General features: G+C 41.2%; 3 protein-coding genes and 2 pseudogenes across 4 annotated transcripts; 4 read left to right on the top strand and 1 right to left on the bottom strand.

Annotated features, from left to right (window-relative positions):
* The first annotated feature begins 2,022 nt into the window (after window positions 1-2,022).
* On the top strand, window positions 2,023-3,468 carry LOC146568960 (uncharacterized). Its single transcript, XM_085283451.1, has 3 exons — window positions 2,023-2,105; window positions 2,313-2,437; window positions 2,896-3,468. Exons 2-3 carry the CDS (start codon window positions 2,334-2,336, stop codon window positions 3,320-3,322), a joined length of 531 nt encoding a protein of 176 aa, XP_085139577.1. The 5' UTR covers window positions 2,023-2,105; window positions 2,313-2,333; the 3' UTR covers window positions 3,323-3,468.
* Window positions 3,469-4,647: 1,179 nt separating this feature from the next.
* LOC146568959 (DELTA-stichotoxin-Hcr4a-like) lies at window positions 4,648-5,754 on the top strand. Its single transcript, XM_085283450.1, has 3 exons — window positions 4,648-4,783; window positions 4,903-5,023; window positions 5,188-5,754. The coding sequence occupies exons 2-3, from the start codon at window positions 4,920-4,922 to the stop codon at window positions 5,636-5,638; spliced, it is 555 nt and encodes a 184-aa protein (XP_085139576.1). The 5' UTR covers window positions 4,648-4,783; window positions 4,903-4,919; the 3' UTR covers window positions 5,639-5,754.
* A 293-nt stretch (window positions 5,755-6,047) lies between these two features.
* Window positions 6,048-10,568, bottom strand: LOC146568958 (endonuclease domain-containing 1 protein-like). Its single transcript, XM_085283449.1, has 2 exons — window positions 9,757-10,568; window positions 6,048-7,288 (listed from the first exon to the last, which is right to left on the bottom strand). The coding sequence occupies exons 1-2, from the start codon at window positions 10,078-10,080 to the stop codon at window positions 6,653-6,655; spliced, it is 960 nt and encodes a 319-aa protein (XP_085139575.1). The 5' UTR covers window positions 10,081-10,568; the 3' UTR covers window positions 6,048-6,652.
* A 1,106-nt stretch (window positions 10,569-11,674) lies between these two features.
* On the top strand, window positions 11,675-14,558 carry LOC146568957 (E3 SUMO-protein ligase KIAA1586-like; annotated as a pseudogene).
* On the top strand, window positions 14,329-17,491 carry LOC146568956 (UDP-glucuronosyltransferase 2B31 pseudogene; annotated as a pseudogene). The gene is made up of 2 exons (XR_014893675.1): window positions 14,329-14,359; window positions 15,767-17,491. The product of XR_014893675.1 is annotated as a UDP-glucuronosyltransferase 2B31 pseudogene (transcript).
* The last annotated feature ends 1,841 nt before the right edge of the window (window positions 17,492-19,332 follow it).

Below are 19,332 nucleotides of genomic sequence, written 5' to 3'. Positions count from 1 at the left end.
ATATCACCCTGGATCAACACACCTGAATCACATGATTAGTTCATTACCAGGCCTCTGAAGAACGCCAAGACATGTTGAGAAGGTAATTTATCCATTTAAATCAGTTGTGATGGATCAATATAAACATATTTAAAACCTGCAGGGACACCGGCCCTCGTGGATTGGGACTGGGACCCCTGACGTAACCGATTTAAATTTAAATTGAAACACTGGTTTGAATCAGAGCTCCTGTGGTTGGCGTCGTGGTGCAGTGGGAACGATTTTACACCGGATGATCTTCTGCCACCTTTCCTTTATGATCTAGCTTTGAACTGGAATGAGAGTACACTGGTGTGTCCCCCCCCTCCAGTGGATGAATTAATGGATATAGTATAAAGTCATTAAAGTTCATAGAATGAGTGTCAGGAACACTGCAAACATGATCAATTATCATTTAAAAAAACTTCTTACTTCAGGACTTTATACACACAGTGACCACAGGATGGTGCTACACACACACACACACAAATAAGACAGGCAGCAACGCAATTATCATTTATCAGCCGTCCACCTGCCTTCCTGTGTATTATAATCAAATACATAGCTATGTAACCTCCAACTGCATACAGAGAAACTCAATACAAGTCAGCATTAAAACAACTCTTCTAATACATATCGATTATAGGAACGTTAAAAAAAGACTATTAGTACAGATTTCCTATTATAGAACAATAACCATTTATGAAACTTTTTTCTGGTGAAAGCATGTTCATGTGTCACACCTTATCAGTCATTCAAAGAACGCAACATCTGGGGCTCAAGGTGTCTCCTGAAATCTCCAACAGGCTCATTTTTTAGTTTAGCATTCGCTTCCATATAGCAGACCTGCTATAGGCCTCACCTTCGCTATTTGAAGTCACTGAACTGAACCTCACAACTCTGCTTGTGCTGTGTTTTACTGACAGTTCAATAGATCTGTGCTTCTTTCAGATATTTTAGTTCTAGTTTTAATGTTTTTATTAGTTTGTCCTTTAATTAGGTCACACTTGTCTCGGTGCGCTGCAGTGTTAGTTTAAAATAGTTGATAGGTTCTTTTACTATCTTAAATCCAGTAGTCCCACCAGTGGTGACCGCCCCACTGTCTGTCTGTGGTAGAAAACTTAAGAAAAGACATACATGGTAATCGGAGCACTAGGTGCAGTGACTCCCAAGCTAGGCGAGTGACTCCAACAGATCCCAGGAACAACAAAGGAGATCTCTGTCCAGAAGAGCGCAGTCCTAGGAACATCTAAGATACTGTGCAGGACCCTCAAGCTCCCAGGCCTCTGGTGGAGGAGCTTGAAGGATAGCCTGCCCGCAGGGGTGGGCGGGGAACTTTTTTTAAAAATTGTTTTTACTAAAGCCGCATGTATTTATAGTCCTGTTGCTCTTTTTTTTGTCATTTACCATTTCTTTTTGGTCACTTTGTGCTCCATTTCTATTTGGTTCTCATTGTTTGTCTTATTTGTACTTTTGCATGTTTATGCAGTAATTCTGCTTTTGTATTGTCATTCTGCAATTATTTGTTGAGTCACAGCAATCTGTAATCCCTCTTTGTGTTTTTAGTCATAATATGTCTGAATGTGAACTGCTGGGCTGGTAACTTTTCTGCTTTCTCACTTCCAGTTTTTGCATGTTGGGACAGGCTGCGGATTCAAACATCAAGGACAAACAAATATTTAAACATCCAGACCTTTAAAAAAGGGTGTGTTGAATTCATTTGTGTCCATGAATCATGAAACTGTTGCAAGAATGTTAAATCTCCTGTGAAGAGACAGACTGTGGAAACCCCCCCCAAAGAAAAGCAGAATTTCATGTCAGCTGCAAAGATAGACCGGTTCAGGTGGTTTAAGGATCGTGAGGTTTTGGGTGCAACTCTGCACTCGTTACCAGACTCGCAGGTACATGTGAAGTGATCACATACTGTTTGATTGAAAGCAGAGAGAAAGAGAAAGGCACACCCACTTAACTGAAGCTCATGTGTTAGGTGTGACAGAGAGGGCGTGACTTTAAACTCATCTCCAAATCGAAGTCCAACCTGTTTTCAGAGGACTCTCTGCCATCCTGTGTGTGTCACCTAACGCGAAGTAAGTGCTCATTTCTGCAGGTGTTTTTGTCAGTTTGTGAAATTAGTGAATACAGATATTTAATAGTGACTTTTTGGCTATATGTAATGTTTCGTGTTTACTTCATCTTCAGTTCATATTCCAGTGTTTATTTCAGCAGGACAGCTAAAACATTTCATGACAGAGCTTTGCTGCACTTTGCACGGCTCACACCTGTTTTTCTTGTAGCCGTTACGAGCAGTCGTCACCATGGCTGAAAATGCAGAGGCCCACTCCACCACTCTTACCACCAATCGCAACATCACCATGGAAATCACCAACATCACCACCGCCTACTGCCTCGTCAACCCAAAGTAACACAGCCCAAACTATTTCTCTTTTACTCCAGCATAAAGTTTTTGATTTCTTTGCTTATGTAAGAGAGCATTTATTGTTTGCAGTTAAACAAAAAAAAAAGACATTTATCTTTTAAAATTTCAATGCCCGTGTGATGCAAAATTATCAAAAGTCAGACAAAAAGACCTGTCTATCACTCTTTAACACAAGTTATTTCTGCCATCCATCATTTGTTACTTTGTATCCTTGTGGTTTCTTGTGTCTGCATTTTAATTGTAACCAATATTTTTTTACTGATGTGTAAAAAATGGCCAGAATGATATTTGCAGTTGATGAGCTTGCACCACCTCCAGAAGTGCCAGTGTTAAATGTCTGATGGCATCAACAGTCAGGAGGATATTGCACAGTTGACTGTTTTTACATCGAGGAGCATTAATAAACCTTTGATCGTTTCCTCTGCCCTCCTTCCTTTCAGGGTTCACATGGAAAGTGGCTTCGCCCACAGCCCTCCGCAGCCCACCGTGCGCACCACTAAGACAGAGGTGTGCTCTTTCACCAAGGATGACAACACAGCATCAGGTGCTGCGGGTGTGCTGACCTATGACCTGTTTGACATGCGCAGCCGCCGCTGCGATGGCATTGTGGCCATCATGTTCTCCGTGCCGTTCGACTACAACTTCTACAAGAACTGGCTCGGCGTGGGCGTCCTTGATAAATCGAAAGCTGTCGACAGCAAGTTGTTCAACTACATGTACAACGACAAGAACTGCAGCGACTTTGTCCGCTACGAGGCCAAAGGCTCAGGGCTGGTGTTCAGAGGCAAGACGGTGGATGTGAGGGCATGTATGTCCGATGAGGGCAAAGCTATTGTTAAACTGGAGCTGTATGACAGGATGGGCTAAAGAGTCTGGTTGTATTAGGTGTGAGAATAAAATGTTCGCAAACAAATGTGTCGAGTGTATTTGCTGATATTCCTGAAAACCAAAGTGCAAGTTGTCATCCTTATGGTTTAGAGGTGCTTTAAACAAATAAAAAACAATTCAACTGACTTGTTGTCCTCTGTGTTTCTTTGTTCAATCTAAAAATAAATTGTTGGACATGACTTCAAATGTTTGCATGCAAAAGTGAATAAAAATGTAGCTAATCATTCTCAACCCTTAACCCAGCCTGTGACTTGTCCCACTATTTTCCAGTTATTTACTGAGGAATTTCTTCTAAAGTTAGGGTTTAAGTTCACTGCTGACAACACTTCCTGCTTACTAATGGTACGACGGAACAAAAGAGTATAAAACTGCAAAAAATACTATAAGTATTTTAAAATAATGAGTGTTTTAAAAGAGAGGAAAAGGGAGTTGGGATCATCATTAGTTCTTCCTCAAATTGTAGTCTTTACTTTTATCTTACTATCTAACTTATTATCTCATCCTTAAGACATCGTTTTCACTGTTGTGAGCCATTGTTATGAAGCTAATATAAAAGTTTTCAAATGATATAGTATTGAATAAGTGTCCTAACCTCCCCAAAAGTATTAAGGATGCATGCTTTATTCTAGAGCATCCTAATCTCTAATCTAAATGCTATTTCCCTGTAAAATCATCAGATGTTCATCTCTGACATGCTGCTCCTGTAATCTGCTCTGGACAGTCACACAAATACAGGCCACTAACATTACCCTGCTGTGGTATTTTGTTTGGTCATTGCATGTAATTTTATTGAGTTATTTAATATATCTTTTTAATAAGTTATGTTTAATGTTTAGTGCCTATGGCCACGGTGTATCACATCTTTTCTTATCTTGACAAGGATGAATAACTCTTCCTGTTCTTCCAATGGGATTACACAGTAATATTAGGAGTGCAGGGTCTATTATAAAGTATTATAACCTCTCCTTATTGGAATTTTTTAAGTTTAAAGTTAATTTTCTTGTTGGTTTGGATTGGGGAATAGGTTATTCATCAACCTTTCAACAGACATGTTTCAAACTGTCTAAGCCCTCTGCAGAGACGAAGCATGTTTGTTTCCTCATGCAGACAATGGAAAAACAAAATCACAGACCCAGAAAGAAAAGGTGTAGTGCAGAAAAATCCCACAAACCTCAACAAACCAGTTCGTAGTTTCACAAATTGACAGCAGTGTGAGAACAAAAAGACTACAGTTATCCTGTGCTGTTATTGTTAGCTACACCCTTTGCTTTACACCTCTGCAGACATGCGATGGGAAGCAACATGGGAGGTGGATGCATGCTTATGGGTGGAGACACCTTTGGGTGCAACGCATTCCCCAACGAGACTCATGTAAGAGCTGAACTCAGTGTCTCAAATCTGTCCAAGCACGAGTCAGCTACGTACCAGTGATCCCGACAGGTAAGACGCTTCATTCCTGCTCAGTTATTTGAGGGTTTCAGATGGATTTGCATTTTTATTTCAATTGGTTAAACTCATTCACAGATCTGCAGTTTACACTTCTGTTCTGTCTGTCACAGCCTTTACAAGCCACACCATGAGTGAATCTGCAGAAGCTTTGGCTGCCGCTGTCGAAAGCCGAAGGAACGTCACCATAGAGATCACTAACCTCACCAACAACTACTGCCTGATTGACCCTAAGTATGTCCAAAATAAATACACTTTTGCTCACTTTGTCTGTACAGATTAAAGTTAGAATATGCTTTACGTGCAGCTTGACAAATATCCAGTTAGGAAAATTCATTTTCAAATTTTGCTTCCTGCTTTCATTTTTTCCTCACTTTTGCTGCTGTTAAAAATTAAAGGCTTTTCCTGGAAAGTGGCAGCTGCCGCAGCCCCCCACAACCGACTGTACGTCCACAAAAGACTGAAGTGTGCAACTTCGGCAAGGGCAAAGCCAAAGCCACTGGGGCAGTGGGCGTGCTGACCTACGACCTGTTCAAGAAGGAGCTCAACAGAGCCGATGAGACACTCGCTATAATGTTCTCTGTGCCATATGACTATAACATGTACAAGAACTGGTTTGCCTTGGGAATCTACAAGAAGGGCAAAGAGTGCAATGAGAGCCTGTTCAAAGAGATGTATTACAACAAAGAGCAGGTGGGATTCGTGCGGGTGGAGGCCAAAGGCTCCGACCTCACCTTTGAGGGCGGGAGCCTGGACATCAAGGGTACCATGTCCCCCCTGGGCAGGGCCATCATGAAGGTGGAGATCTGGGACAAGCTCTTCACTCCCCACATGCAGCAATCTTACTGAGTTGTTGATTCATGTTTGTCAGAGTAAACCTGCTTGAAACACCACCGTGTAGCCAATTGTACACCTGTGCTACTGTATTACCTGTAAATGCAATAAATTCTTACTAGTCTGATGTGATAAAACACAAGTGTCAGTGATCATTTGACATGAAATACACACAACGACACACCAGTTGGGTTTAACTTGTGGAGCAGGTGACTGAGTCTGTTACTCATTACTTTGATTGGGGCATGAAGTACAAACAAAACCAGCAGGTTTGGGAAGTAATTCATTACAGTTACTCAAGTACTGTGTTTGAATATAATTTTAAGAGTCAAGCTTTACATTTTTAATCATCTGTGGAATTTTACAACATTTTGATTCAGACAGTGGAAGCTGATTTAGGACACAAACACTGCAGCAATGAAAATCTTTTCTATATTGATTTATTATAGTTTCTGTCATTTGCAGGTGCACATATTAACACATACTATGTGCTGTTAGATAAATCGGATATACTTTATGCACCCAAAAGGGAAAATTAGGACATTCCAATTTCTCAATAGTAAAAAATAAAAGAATAATACGTAGTAATATAGATGTTGCATGTAAGAGTTGGAGTCATTGCCACTTTTTCCTTTGGGGCAAAGATATAGAAGTTATAGATCAGGTTATGAAAAGTTTTCTTTGATACTTCAAGTATATTTGGCTAACAAAACATCTGTGCTCTACTTTGGTAGGAATGTGCATTGTTGTTTAGTACCTGAGTAGTTCTTACACCACTGATCATTATTAGTTATTTAGTGAATCAGAATCAGAATATGAATTAGTTTGATACATACATACAACTTCAGCCGAAATGTGGAGCTACATGTATTGCACAAGGACACCACCTAGTGGTTTAAAGTGTTTTGTGCATACTTGAACTCAGCGGCAGCGCGTTGTGTATGAGTCATTTCAGTAGTGGTCATTAATATTTGCACTTTGTGTTATTCTCCTCACAGAAATGTGTATATAACAGCATTTATGTATCATTTATGTATTTTCTGTGAGGTCTGATCCGGTGCACTGCTCATAAAACACACTAACAACAGTATTGAATCTGTCCTTCAAGTACATCTCGAGTGTTTCCAGGGACATATTTCTCACATCATATCCCCTGAATTGTTTCTTAACCGTCTTATCAACAGGCACAATCTCCTCGCTGCTGTTGGGGTCGTTGCGTCCGATGCCCGCGTACGTGGGAAAGGCGTTGGTTAGCTCTTTTGGAAGACTTTGGTTGTACTTTGGACAGCAGTAGGCAGACCACATATACTCAGGCACCGCCACGCGGTGATTCTTGAGCCAGTGCTCGTCATTGCGGTAGGGGATGATGCCCGTCACGACGTAGGCATCTCCGAGACAGTAGGTTGCTAAGGTGTGATTCACACTGTGCTCCAGAAGTTCCCAAGGCCCATCATTAGAACCTTTCTTTTGGGGAACCACGTTGGTGAGGGTGAAGGTGGATGAGCGGGTGTCGTGGCTCATGTGGTGGAGGCTGGGGTTCAAGTGGCCACGGGAGTAGGTGGAGTTGATGTAGTCCAGCTGCACTGCCTGGCTCTCCACAATGTTCTGATCCAGAGGGCCTGGGGGGAACTGTTCCATGTTGCCATCTCCCCCTGGGTAGGCTAACTGTTTATCAGCAAAGGAAGAAACGGGGTTTTATTACAGACTTTACACTTCACTGATTTCACAAATGACTTTAAGCTGTTCGGCTAAAATGTTGTCGACACTCCTAAAGCTGCATTTGTACTATTATCAGCAATGCTTCAATGGAAGTACCAGGACTATGCTTTAAACTTAACCTCCCGGTCATTACCAGTCCACCTACGGTTGAGAGGGATTTGTCCTAGCCTCATGCTAAATAAGCAAATATTCACAAAATAAAAGATGCTAAGTTATGAAGTTTATTTTGGCATTGCCACTTGATACTGCCTTTAGTCCAAGACTATAAACATGTTTTCAGTGTGGCCTTCACTTATATGTCACTTTTTTTTACTCTGGGACTAGACAGGACATCAAGCAAGTGTCCTGTTAAAAATCCTTAAACTGACCAATCTGCAGAAATGAGCAGAAAGCTAAAACTCCACAAGTTGATTCTGTTCATCTGGATGTAGAGTTTTCAGTGAGAGAAATGTTTCTTCACTCATCCAAGTGACTTCTTCAGTCTCAGCTGACTGCAGGTTTCCCCAATCTTATAAACAGTACATTTGCATAATGACTGAAACCAGCCCACTGAAGAAACAATGGGCTGGGAGGTCCAGCCCTTTGTTTCTCCCACTGAAAACGCTACATCCAGATGAACAGAATCAACTTTTGGAGACGCAGAATGCTAAGGGTTTTTGCACAATGTCAGCGTCCTAATTAGAGAAACTACAGAAGCATTGCTTTATATTATTATCATTGCTGTATTTACTAAAGTAAGATCGTTTTTTTCTAGAAGCAGGTGTAAAAACGTATTTTACATGTTTAGCTCCAATTGCTCCTTCTCATTGAGAAGTGCTCTTGCTAGTGCCCCCTGCTGTTTGTCTGGATAAGCTGCAGCCCATTTCTGTACATTCAGAAGTGTGAAATGCAAAGCAGATCATCACACTGAAATCAAAAGTGGGGACATAAATTAGGCAAATAGAGTCACAATTTCATTTCCGCCTTTGACTAATCAGAGGAACAGGGGGGTTTCCGTTTAGGGTGGAGGAGTGGGGTATCTCCTGCTGCACATGTGGCGCTTACTATGTTTATCGTCCAAAGAACTTTCAGGCTTTTCGTCATTTTATTAGTTGGGATGAGAAATCTTAACACTTTTATTTATTCATATCACACGGCCTTTAACAGGATGTCGTGGAAAGTTTTCTTGATATAAACAGTCAAAGGGTTACATCCACCACCCCCACTTCCTTACAGTCTCACATATTGAGCCAGTGTTGGATATTTTTGACATTATAAAAGCGAGAAAGTGTCCTACAAGAAATATGCGGCACAAAAAAAAAGAAAAAAAAGAAGTGTTATATCCCCTTTCAACCTGTTAACTGTACCGTAAAACAGATATGGCCCAAAGGTTTGGAAGTAGCACAAAATTTGAGTTTCAAACACTTTAACACTTCAGTTTTTATTCATTTATTTCTCTTTATTCACGTTTTTAGTATGGCCAGTCCTCAGAAAGCGATCAGTTTGCAGCACTGATTGAGGCAGTGGGAGAAACGTTTTGTCACTCATCCAGGTGACTTCTTCAGTCTCAGCTGACTGCAGGTTTCCCCAATCTTATAAACCGTACATTTGCATAATGACTGAAACCAGCCCACTGAAGAAACAAGGAGAAAGGTCAATACTGCAAATGCTGACTGTTTGCATTAATTTGCTTTATTTGTCAGTAAAAGTTTGACTTTTGGCCTTGACTTTGCTGCAAGTGAAAATAGGATTAGATAAGCGTACAAAGAGCTTCACATAACATAACAAAAACAAACTTCACAAGAGGAAGTTGGGAAAAGCAGCATTCAAATGAAATATTTGTTCTTCTGCTTCCCACTCCAACTCTACCAAACCATCACAGTCATTTTATTTTGCCTTCCCCATTTAACTCTTGTGTGACTCTTATATTTTGGGGTTTTACAGTGGAACACACATTTTGTGTGTATTCCAGTAAATTTTATCAAATTTCTCTTTGTGGGACAATTAAAGGATTTACCAAGTCATCTTTTATCTCGTTCAAACATGCAGTGTCAAAAATATTGTGTACCAGCCAGCGCTATAGTAATTATGTCAACAGTCAACTTCCTCCCATAAACCAAATTCCTCTTGACGCACATGCTCGACAATCACATGATTTTCGCTGGCATGTCAACACACTTGGAGCGGTTAACAGTTCTGAGACGTGAAGTGTGCGGCGTGTTTGCACGCAGAGCTGACACAGCACAAAGTCTAAGTTCTGCTTAAACTCGGTTTTTTTCTTTTAGTTTAGTTTAATTTTTGTGTTTTGTGTTTTGTTTTTGTTTTTTACTTTGGCCTGTTTCCATTCCAGCTTCAATAATCACCATGATGCATGCTATCTATTACTTTTGTTGTTCTTTTTAATATAAACACACACGGATTATTCAAACTCTCACCTGTGGCTCAAACTTCCAGGATGCTGAGGGTCTCTTTCCCGCAGGTACTGTGTACAAATAGGCGGAAAACCAGGGCGAGCGGCGGGGTCGGCTGTACAGGGTGGCGAACCGATACTTGTTGATAAAACGCTGGCAGATCGGCGTCCCTGCCAGACCCTTAGGGGGCCAAGACCTGTAAAAGAACTGCAGGCACGGAGTGAAGGTCCCGACATCCGCAGCGCACAGCGAGCAGCCTGCAGCAAAGAGCAGGGCGAGCAGAGCGCACAAACGAGGCATTTTACCGGTGGCGAAGCGAGTCTCTTTAACCTCCCAGAGCCTTTTCATACATTCACACAAAGACGCGATGCCCGGAATCCACTCGTGGTTTTTCCCTTTAGATCAACACGTGACCTCCTTAAAGCAGAAACAGTTTCAGTGATAAAAAAAGAAGTAAATAGGATTACAGAATCTGTCCACCGTGTCAGCGCCATCTCAGTAAATTCCAGCTGATGTAGAACATCTGTTCAACCATGTCAGCGTTTATTTGTGACGTTGTATTTAACAAGAAGTACAAAAAATAAAAATAAAAAACATCCATAAAAGCGTAAATTAAAATAAGAACACGAAACACCTCCTTGCTTTACACAGGTAGAGAATAGTTTTAAGTGTGTCTGGGTTGGAGGTATGGGATGTTGGATTGGCACATCAAAAAAAAAAAAAAAATTTAGAACAAATTTTAAAGTCTCATTAGAGCCACCATCACACAGTAGAAACAACAGTTAACTTTACTTTGCAAAGAAATCAACAACTCCTCAAGACAGCAAGTGATTGATGTGTAATGATCAGCTCTTCATAGTGATAAACGTAAATATTTTATGGAGTGAGCCCAGTCTGCAGCAGGGACTGCAGGTGTTAAAGAGCAGCTGTATTTGACCCCGTGGGAATCAAAATGGCTCTTGTCATGGCTGACTGAGCACCTTGGGCACTATTCTGTGAAAGTCTGAAAAGAAACCTTAAAAAGTCGGGCCAGGTCTCATTTACATTTCACTTTCAGCAACAGACAAGAGTGGATGGACACAGATTACCTTGACCTTATTAATGCTGTGAGCTGCTCAGTTATAAGATCATCCAACCAAAGCATCAGCATCAGCATTCACTGTCAAATGAGGACAAAATGATCAACCTTTCCAATGAAGAGCTTCGTTAATTGATAAAATATTTTCAACACAGCACTTCTAAAAATACTAGTTTTCTTTCAAAAACTTCAATAATTTGTATTTATTTATACACAATACCAGAATTATTTCAGAAAAACAAAAACTACCATGATCAATATAATCAGGCCTCAGGAGATTGAACCATGGCAAAAACCACTGCTGTTCAATGATGCGCTTTGACTTGGTAATGTTCAAAGCCAGTCTGAGCGTTACCTAAAAATGTTCTCACAGAATAAAAAACCCACCAAGGGTTTGGGCTATAACATTAAAAAGCTTTATGCCAAAAACAAAAGACATCAGTTTAGACTCAAGAAAAAGAATCGTTGACATCCACAAAGCAGAAAATAGATATATAAAATTATCTCAGTCTTTCCAAGTGTCAAGAACTGAAATAAGATGTATCAAAATCAAGAGCCACATAGTACAGAACACACCTGGCAGCAGTGCTTTAAGTGGGCCGGTACGCGCCGGTACTCAGTACCGCCACTTCTAAATATAGCTCTTGAGAGTACCGCCACCTCTCCATGCGCCCAGGACGTGCTTTTAGCGTACCGGTACTCTCATTTGCACATCTGTTATAATCGTTTGGCTGCGCTGCCGCTTTTCAGAGCGCCCTTCACAAGCACGCTTCCTAATTCGTCCCACCGAGAGCAGAGACTACATTACCCATACACCAATGTGTTTTACAAGTGAAAAGCGCATGCGTCGCTTTTGCCGTTGTCATGTCAACAACTCAACGTGGTCCGGAGAGTGTGTGTAAAACGCGCAAACAGCTGCTCGTTAAAATACAAAAACAATGAACACTTAATATGCTCTCCTGGCTTCAGACTCTGACTAGTAAAAGAACAAGGTCAGAATCAGAGGACTCGCTGGCTGACACCCCACCAAGCCAGAATGATATCGCTGCAGGTCAGACGCAAGCTAATGAAAGCTGCACTAGTGCCGCAGCCGCGGACGACGGCACTTTTTGCGACGACGAGGACGAGAATGACACCATTTCTACCGACGACAACAGCCGCGTTAGCGAGCATGAGTGGCCAGAATGTTGGTCCCAAGCACAAGTCCGGTATTTCTCCACAAATTACAAGTGGCTGATCAGCAGAAATCAAAAGTTGGGTTGTAGTGTGTGTAGTCAAGTTTGTGCTCGCGTGGACATGCGGCAAGGGCAGAGAGTGTCGCAGGAGTGGAGTGGGTGCTTAATCTCGTCTTTTGGAAGGGACAAGGCTGCACAACAAAACTCACCACGAAAGAAAATAAAAGAGCACAGAGACTCAATTTATCACAAGAAAGCAGTTGAAATAAAAGAGAAGGCAACACAAAATACAATGCAAAAACACATTGAAGATATGAGAAAGGCTGACTACGCTTCAACTTGCAATGTGTTTAGAACAGCTTATAAGATTGGCAAGCATGGGCGTCCCTTTACAGACATGCCAATAGATGTCCAGTTGCAAGTTTTAAATGGTGTCAAGATGGGCAGAGTTTTGCACTCTAATAACTCATGTGCAAATATACTGGATCACATTGCAGCTGAAATGAAAAAGAAGGTAGTCAATGACATAGTGATGAATGAAAGAAAATTGTGTGTGCTCATTGATGAATCCACTACAATAAGTGGAAAGTCTGTGCTTGTCGTGTGCCTGCGGTCAGCTATTTCCAGTGAAAATCCAGACACAATACTTTTTGAACTGATTGAGCTGCAGGGGACCACAGCAAAGGACATCACTGAAGCACTGTTAGGATGTCTTCATAATAATGGCTTTGACCCTCACTACCTACAGGAACATTTGTTGGCATTTGCTTGTGATGGAGCCTCAGTGATGCTTGGGAGGAAAGCAGGAGTTGCTGCACAGCTTTGTTCCAAATTCCCTTACCTGTTTGTCTGGCATTGTTCCAATCACAGACTGGAACTGGCAGTTTGTGATGTTTTGAAGGAGGTAGGAGGAATCAACCACTTTAAAATATTCTTAGATCAGCTTTACTCCCTCTACCATGCATCACCAAAAAACCAAAGGGAGTTAACCGAGAGTGCTCACAATGTTGGACAACGTCTCCTTGTGATAGGCCGTGTTTTATCAGTGCGTTGGGTTGCTTCAAGTGAGAGAACAGTGAAAGCAGTATGGGAGAACTACCAAGCTCTGCAGGTACACTTTACAAGTGCTGCTGCTGATAGCAGCAGTGACTCAAGAGAGAGCAAAATACAAATTAGTTTATAATTTATTTTATGTACATTTTGTTAAAAAAAATTTCAATACCTTTTTGCACATTTTATTTATGTTCAGTAGCTCTTTCTAGCCCAAGCAAATCCACAAACTAATAAAATGATTTATTATTTTGTATAAGGTTGTCTGTTGACTGTTGTATATAAAACCCATTCAATATAGTTGTTGTTACCTCAGGGGAGGCGGAAAAAAAATAGAGTACCGGCACCTCTTTTGGGCCACTTAAAGCACTGCCTGGCAGAGGGAGGAAGTACAAGATTTCAAAGACTCTGGAAAGAAAATTAGTGAGAAATGTGTCTAAAGACCCAAGAACAACTTCAGAGACAATGGTGCATGGCTTAGCCCACTGTAGCCTCAAAGATGACAATGATTAGAACCCTGAACAGTAATAGACTGTCAGGTTGCAGACCAAGAAAAACTCAGCTTCTGTAGAAGAGACACCTTCAAGCCAGACTGAAGTATGTGGACAACCTGGAGAAGAGAGTTGAAACTGGAGACCTTTGCTGCTTATTCATGGAGAAAGAAGGCAGAGGTGTACAAGCCAAATAAAAAGGGTGAAACACGGTTGTGGAAGTATTGTGCTGTGGTGATGCTTCAGTAGTGGGATCTTGTAAAGGTGGCAGGAATCATGAAAAGGAAGGATGTGAAAGTTGAACTTTCTTGACTGGCCTACACAAAGCCCTGACCTGAGTCCTACTGAAAAACTGTGGGGTGACTAAAGTCCATGCCATAAGAACTTCAAATATGGAGGAGCTTGAGAGGTTGAAGAAAGAAGAATAGGCTGGGATTGCTCAGTATGTAAGACTTGCTGAAAACGACAACAAATGATTGTGGGCTGTTATCCAGTAAAAAGGTTACACAACTCCCTATTAGCAGCAGGGAGGCTAAGAATTGGGACCCTGGTATTCTTTGTGGAATAATTTAGCTTCTGTCTGCAAAGTTAAATAATATGAGCATCCAAAATAAAACTTGGGTGTTTGGAAGAGCCATTTGCCGCTCATTTGTGAGTTGTGACTGTGAGTCCAAATTATATATTTATATATTTATATTTAAGATCCACACGCCTCCCACCTTATGCAACACAATAATCAGGATTTGGGTTCTTTTCTTATGTAATCTGAAGTTGAGCTCCCCTCTTCCACACTAGTCTGAAAGTACTTTTCTCCACACGCTCGAGGATTGAAGGTAGGTTCATACGCCCTATGCTTCACATTAATAGTTAATTGAGTCAAAATGCTTACTTAGCAACTGTCATGCAGACAGGAAACAGAATACAAGGGTGTGTGTCTTCTTGTTGTTCTTTTAGCTTATTAGAAAGTCCCTGCTACACGCATATGATGAGATTAGAGACTGCAGGCAGGACATACCCCCCACTGGACCGTGATTTGTTGCAACATTTCATGTTAACTGGTTTGGACAGTGTAGCTGTGTGTATGTGTCTTATTATGGCAAAATGTCATCCTTAACAGAGCTCCTGCAGCGGGAACCACACCAAAAGGTTTTGAGGGCTTTGCAAGTATTTTGCGTGTCTATGAATAGATTTTGTCAAAGAAAAGAGAGTCCAAGCTACACAATATGCAGTGATGGATCTTGACAACTGCAAGGGTTGTCAAGATCAAGTATAAGTATCTTGGGGTCTTGTTCATGAGTGATGGGAGAAGAGAGCTGGAGATTGGCTGCGGTGATGCGGACGCTGTACCGGTCTGTTGTAAGAGAGGTGAGTGTAAAAGCGAAGCTCTCGGTTTACCTGTCGATCTACGTCCCTACCCTCACCTATAGATACGAAGTGTGGGTAGTGACCGAAAGAACGAGATTTGGGATACAAGCGGCAGAAATGGGGTTCCTCCGAAGGGTGGCTGGCCTCTCCCTTAGAGATAGGGCGAGAAGTTCGGCCATCCGGGAGGGGCTCAGAGTAGAGCCGCTGCTGCTCCACATCGAAAGGAGCCAGTTGAGGTGGTTCGGGCATCTGACAAGGATGCCTCCTGGGCGTCTCCTGGGTGAGGTGTTCTGCAATGGGAGGAGGCCCAGGGGCAGACCCAGGACATCCTGGAGAGATTTTTATCTCTCAGCTGGCCTTGGAACGCCTTGGTGTTCAACCGGACAAGCTGGAGGAGGTGGCCGTGTAGAGGGAGGTTTGGGCTTCTCTGCTTGGCCTGTTGCTCCCATGACCCGGCCCTGGATAAGTGGAAGAAGATGGATGGGTGGAGACACACCTAATGATTGCCCAGTAGTTAATTAATATATTCATACCTGAATTCATATTCGGTCATCATAATGTACCGTTGAATATTGAAGAAAGGTTTGGCTGCTGAGGAATAATTTCTCCCCACAGTGCCTTGAAAATTCATGTAAAGATGAGGGTTTATATGCCTCGGAGCTGTGCTTAGAGTCCTGTGTTGAGCTTGTTTTTTTTTTCTTTTTGTACAGAAAAGTTGGGCGTGACAGCCCCCTTTTGATAATGGTCTAATCCAGTGGGTCCTGTAGCATAGCCAGGAGTGAAGACAAGCTCATAAAATAACTTAGAAGGAATTCAAGTTCTAATTTAGGCATCATTGAAATAATCATTATTATTATTTTTTTTGTTTTCCTCAGAATTGATCCATGGGGAGCATTCAAGGAGTTTCTCTGTTTCTTCTGGGCGTGACATTGTCCTTAACTGTAAGTCCTGTCCAAGGTGGAAAGATTCTGGTGTTCCCCGTTGATGGCAGCCATTGGGTGAACATGAACCTGCTGATCCAGAGCCTCCACGCCAAAGGCCATGAAGTCACTGTGGTCCGCACAGCCACTAGCTGGTATGTCAAAGAAGAGGCACCACATTACAGCTCCATCACTGTCACCTTACCAGAGGCTGTCTGCATAGAGGAGCAGGACTTCTTTGTAACTTTCCTGGTCAAGATACTGGAGATCCAAAAACAGGGGACGTCTTTCATGGCTGTCTTGAAGTTCTACTGGGAAGTGCTAGGTTCATTATCAAAAATCTACCAACAAGCTAGTCTGTTAGGTGTAGAAATATTTGAGAACAAGACTCTAATGTCGAAGATACGTGACTCTAATTTTGACCTGGTTCTTATGGACCCTGGACTTCCTGTTGGAGTTATAGTGGCCCACAAACTAAAGCTTCCAGTTGTTTTTAACGTCAGATGGATCACCAGTGGGGAAGGTCATTTTGTGGTTGCTCCATCACCAACGTCATATGTCCCAACTTCTGGAAATGCCATATCTGACAAGATGACCTTTTCTGAAAGAGTCAAAAACACATTCCACTACTTCCTCAACACCTGCATTGACAAGTTTATAGCATGCCCACCTTATGATAGAATAGTAGAAAAGTACTTAGGCCCAGATGTGAACTTCTATCAGCTTCTTCAAGGAGTAGACCTGTGGCTCATGAGAGTGGACTTTGTCTTCGAATTCCCCAGGCCTACCATGCCGAACATTGTCTACATTGGAGGATTTCAGTGTAAGCCTGCTGAGGCCTTACCTTCAGAGTTGGAGGAGTTTGTTGAAAGTTCAGGAGAACACGGCTTCATCCTGATGTCTCTGGGGACGCTGGTGAATGGTTTGCCAATAGAAATAACTTCAGAAATCGCAGCTGCCTTTGCTCAGCTTCCTCAAAAGGTCGTATGGAGGCATGCTGGTGAACGCCCCAACAATGTGGGGAACAATACCCTTCTGGTGAAATGGATGCCCCAAAACGACTTGCTGGGTCACCCAAAGATAAAAGCCTTTGTGGCTCATGGTGGCACCAATGGGATCTATGAGTCCATGTACCATGGTGTGCCAATTATTGGCATTCCCCTGCTGTTTGACCAGTTTGAAAACATTTTGCGAATGGAAGTTCGAGGAGCTGCTAAAATGGTGGATGTAACAAAAGTCACCCAGCAGAATTTCCTCAAAGTCCTACAAGAAGTTCTTAACAATCCCTCCTACAGAAACAACATGAAGCATCTGTCTGCTCTCCACCGAGACAGACCAATGCATCCTCTGGATGCTGCAGTTTACTGGATTGAGTTTGTTATGAGGCACAAAGGAGCTGCACATTTACGCACCGAGTCTTATAAGATGCCCTGGTATGTGTATCATTCTGTGGATGTTATAAGCTTTTTGTTGGTCATCTTGTTTATGCTGACAGCCTGTGTAGTGGCAGTCATACGATTCACGTGGCTTCGAATGTGCAGGAGGAGGAAACCAAAGCAAGAGTGACTCCTCGAATGAAGATGGATCCAATCAAAATGTTGTATTGATATTCTAGATTTTTCTTGTTGTCGACCAATCGAAAATAAAATACTAAACTTTAAAGTCCTGGAATACTATTGTTGCTGCAATGCTTATAAGTTTGTTTTTCTTTTTTTTTTTTTTTGGGGGGGGGGGGGGGGGGGGGGGGAGTTGCTCCAGAAAGAGCATCCACTGTAACAGAAATGTGCCAAATCAAAGATGGGGAGCTTCCTGCTATGGTGAAAAAGAGAGCAGTCAAAATAGCTTCTATTTCTTCAGATTTAATATTTCAAAATGAATTATCTAATATGTACCAGTTTTTCTTTATTGTATTTCAGTCATATCTAAATAACAAATTACTTTTAAGAATTTCAGATAGGACAGCAGGTGACTGACAGGTGCAATAGATTGAAAATAAGTTCAGCAAGACATTCTCAGAAGACTTAGTCATTTAAACATGAAATTTCAATTCAAAACAAACATATTTCCACATTTTGTGTGAAAGGGGCAGGAATTTCTTCATGTGTAGTCTATGAAATTAAAACACATTAAGAAGTTTGAGGTTGCATTGTTGTATGTGTTGCATGGGATTCTAACATATATTATAAGACATTTCTTATTATTAAAAAACTTTATTTCCATATTGAACACATTTATGTTTTCCACATGTAAACACACGTGGTTTGTATGTTTTGTCTTTCACCTTGCAGTTAGCTACCAAAATGAGTTCAATAAGTAATTCTCCAATAAACTTAAGAAAAGTGAATAGCATGTCATGCAGTTTTTGTGTTATCCTTGCGTAGACTGTCTGCTGTTATGTGCTGTGCTGCACAGTGATGCATGAGTAAACATATACAATTATCCCATTGATAGTGGGAGGAGGTAAAGGTTGGCTTAATTTGTCTGACTAAGCTTTAAGCACAGCATTTGAAACTTATCAACAAAGGACCAAACCATCAGGAAGCCTAATGCTTAATAATTAAACAGAGTGAGTCTTCAGGCTGAATCCTCCCGTGGTTCCTGTTCTGAAATACAGTCATTGGTTAGGACAGAGAAAAAGGCAGAAAATGTTAGACACATCTCTGCAGGCTTGGACAGGTAACACATTCTCACATCAGTCAGGCTGCTGAACAAGAGCATCATAAGAAGCTTTTCATAAGCAATTACTGCTGTATTATTATTTTATTAATTCAGCACCATTACATTTCTCCTAAATATGATTCGAGTTTATTACTGACTTTTTACATGGAGTATTTTTTATTGGTGTTTTACCAAAACAGTAATTCATTTTTTATATAATTGCATAAAATTTAAAAAAAAAAGTCTAATCTGAATTTATGTCAAAGCATCAGTTACACTTTAATTAACAGATTTTGAAACATAAAGCCACTAATATATGATGCTGTAACATTGTAGACAAAGCTAAACAGCAGTATATAAGTAATTATAATCATCTCCAGCTGCAACACTGACATGATATACACACCAATAAATCAATAATTATCATCAGCACAAGGAGTTTTTTTACTTAAAGAACATTTACTGTGGGTATGTAATAAACATTTTGCTAAAGCTAAATTTTGTGTCATAATTTCTGCATTTCGGCTGAGCATTGTGCTCATGGCTACCCATCTGAAACATCCTGGAAACGTCCTCGGTTTCTAAGACCACATTTGGTCATTTTTCACACACAGACTCTAAAAGTATGAATGTTACCAGCTCCATGGTCATAGCTCATAAGAGGAAACCCTTTCATTGTTTGAATGAACTTTTACTGCCTTGATTCATTTCAACCTTATTCCACAGTTCCCTCAAATCTACAGAGTTTTACAGCTGATTATTTCGCTGATATCAACACCATTTTACAAACAAGATCAACATTTAGCCCCTAAAAAACCTGGTACCTTGTATTGATTAGAGAAAAAGAAACCAAACTCTAAATT

The sequence above is a fragment of the Mchenga conophoros genome, linkage group LG8, assembly GCF_057382185.1.
Source record: "Mchenga conophoros isolate Kocher_MC1m ecotype Shallow Benthic linkage group LG8, M_conophoros_male_GT1.1, whole genome shotgun sequence".
Lineage (NCBI taxonomy): Eukaryota > Metazoa > Chordata > Actinopteri > Cichliformes > Cichlidae > Mchenga > Mchenga conophoros.
This window is presented reverse-complemented; position numbering and strand designations above follow the sequence as displayed.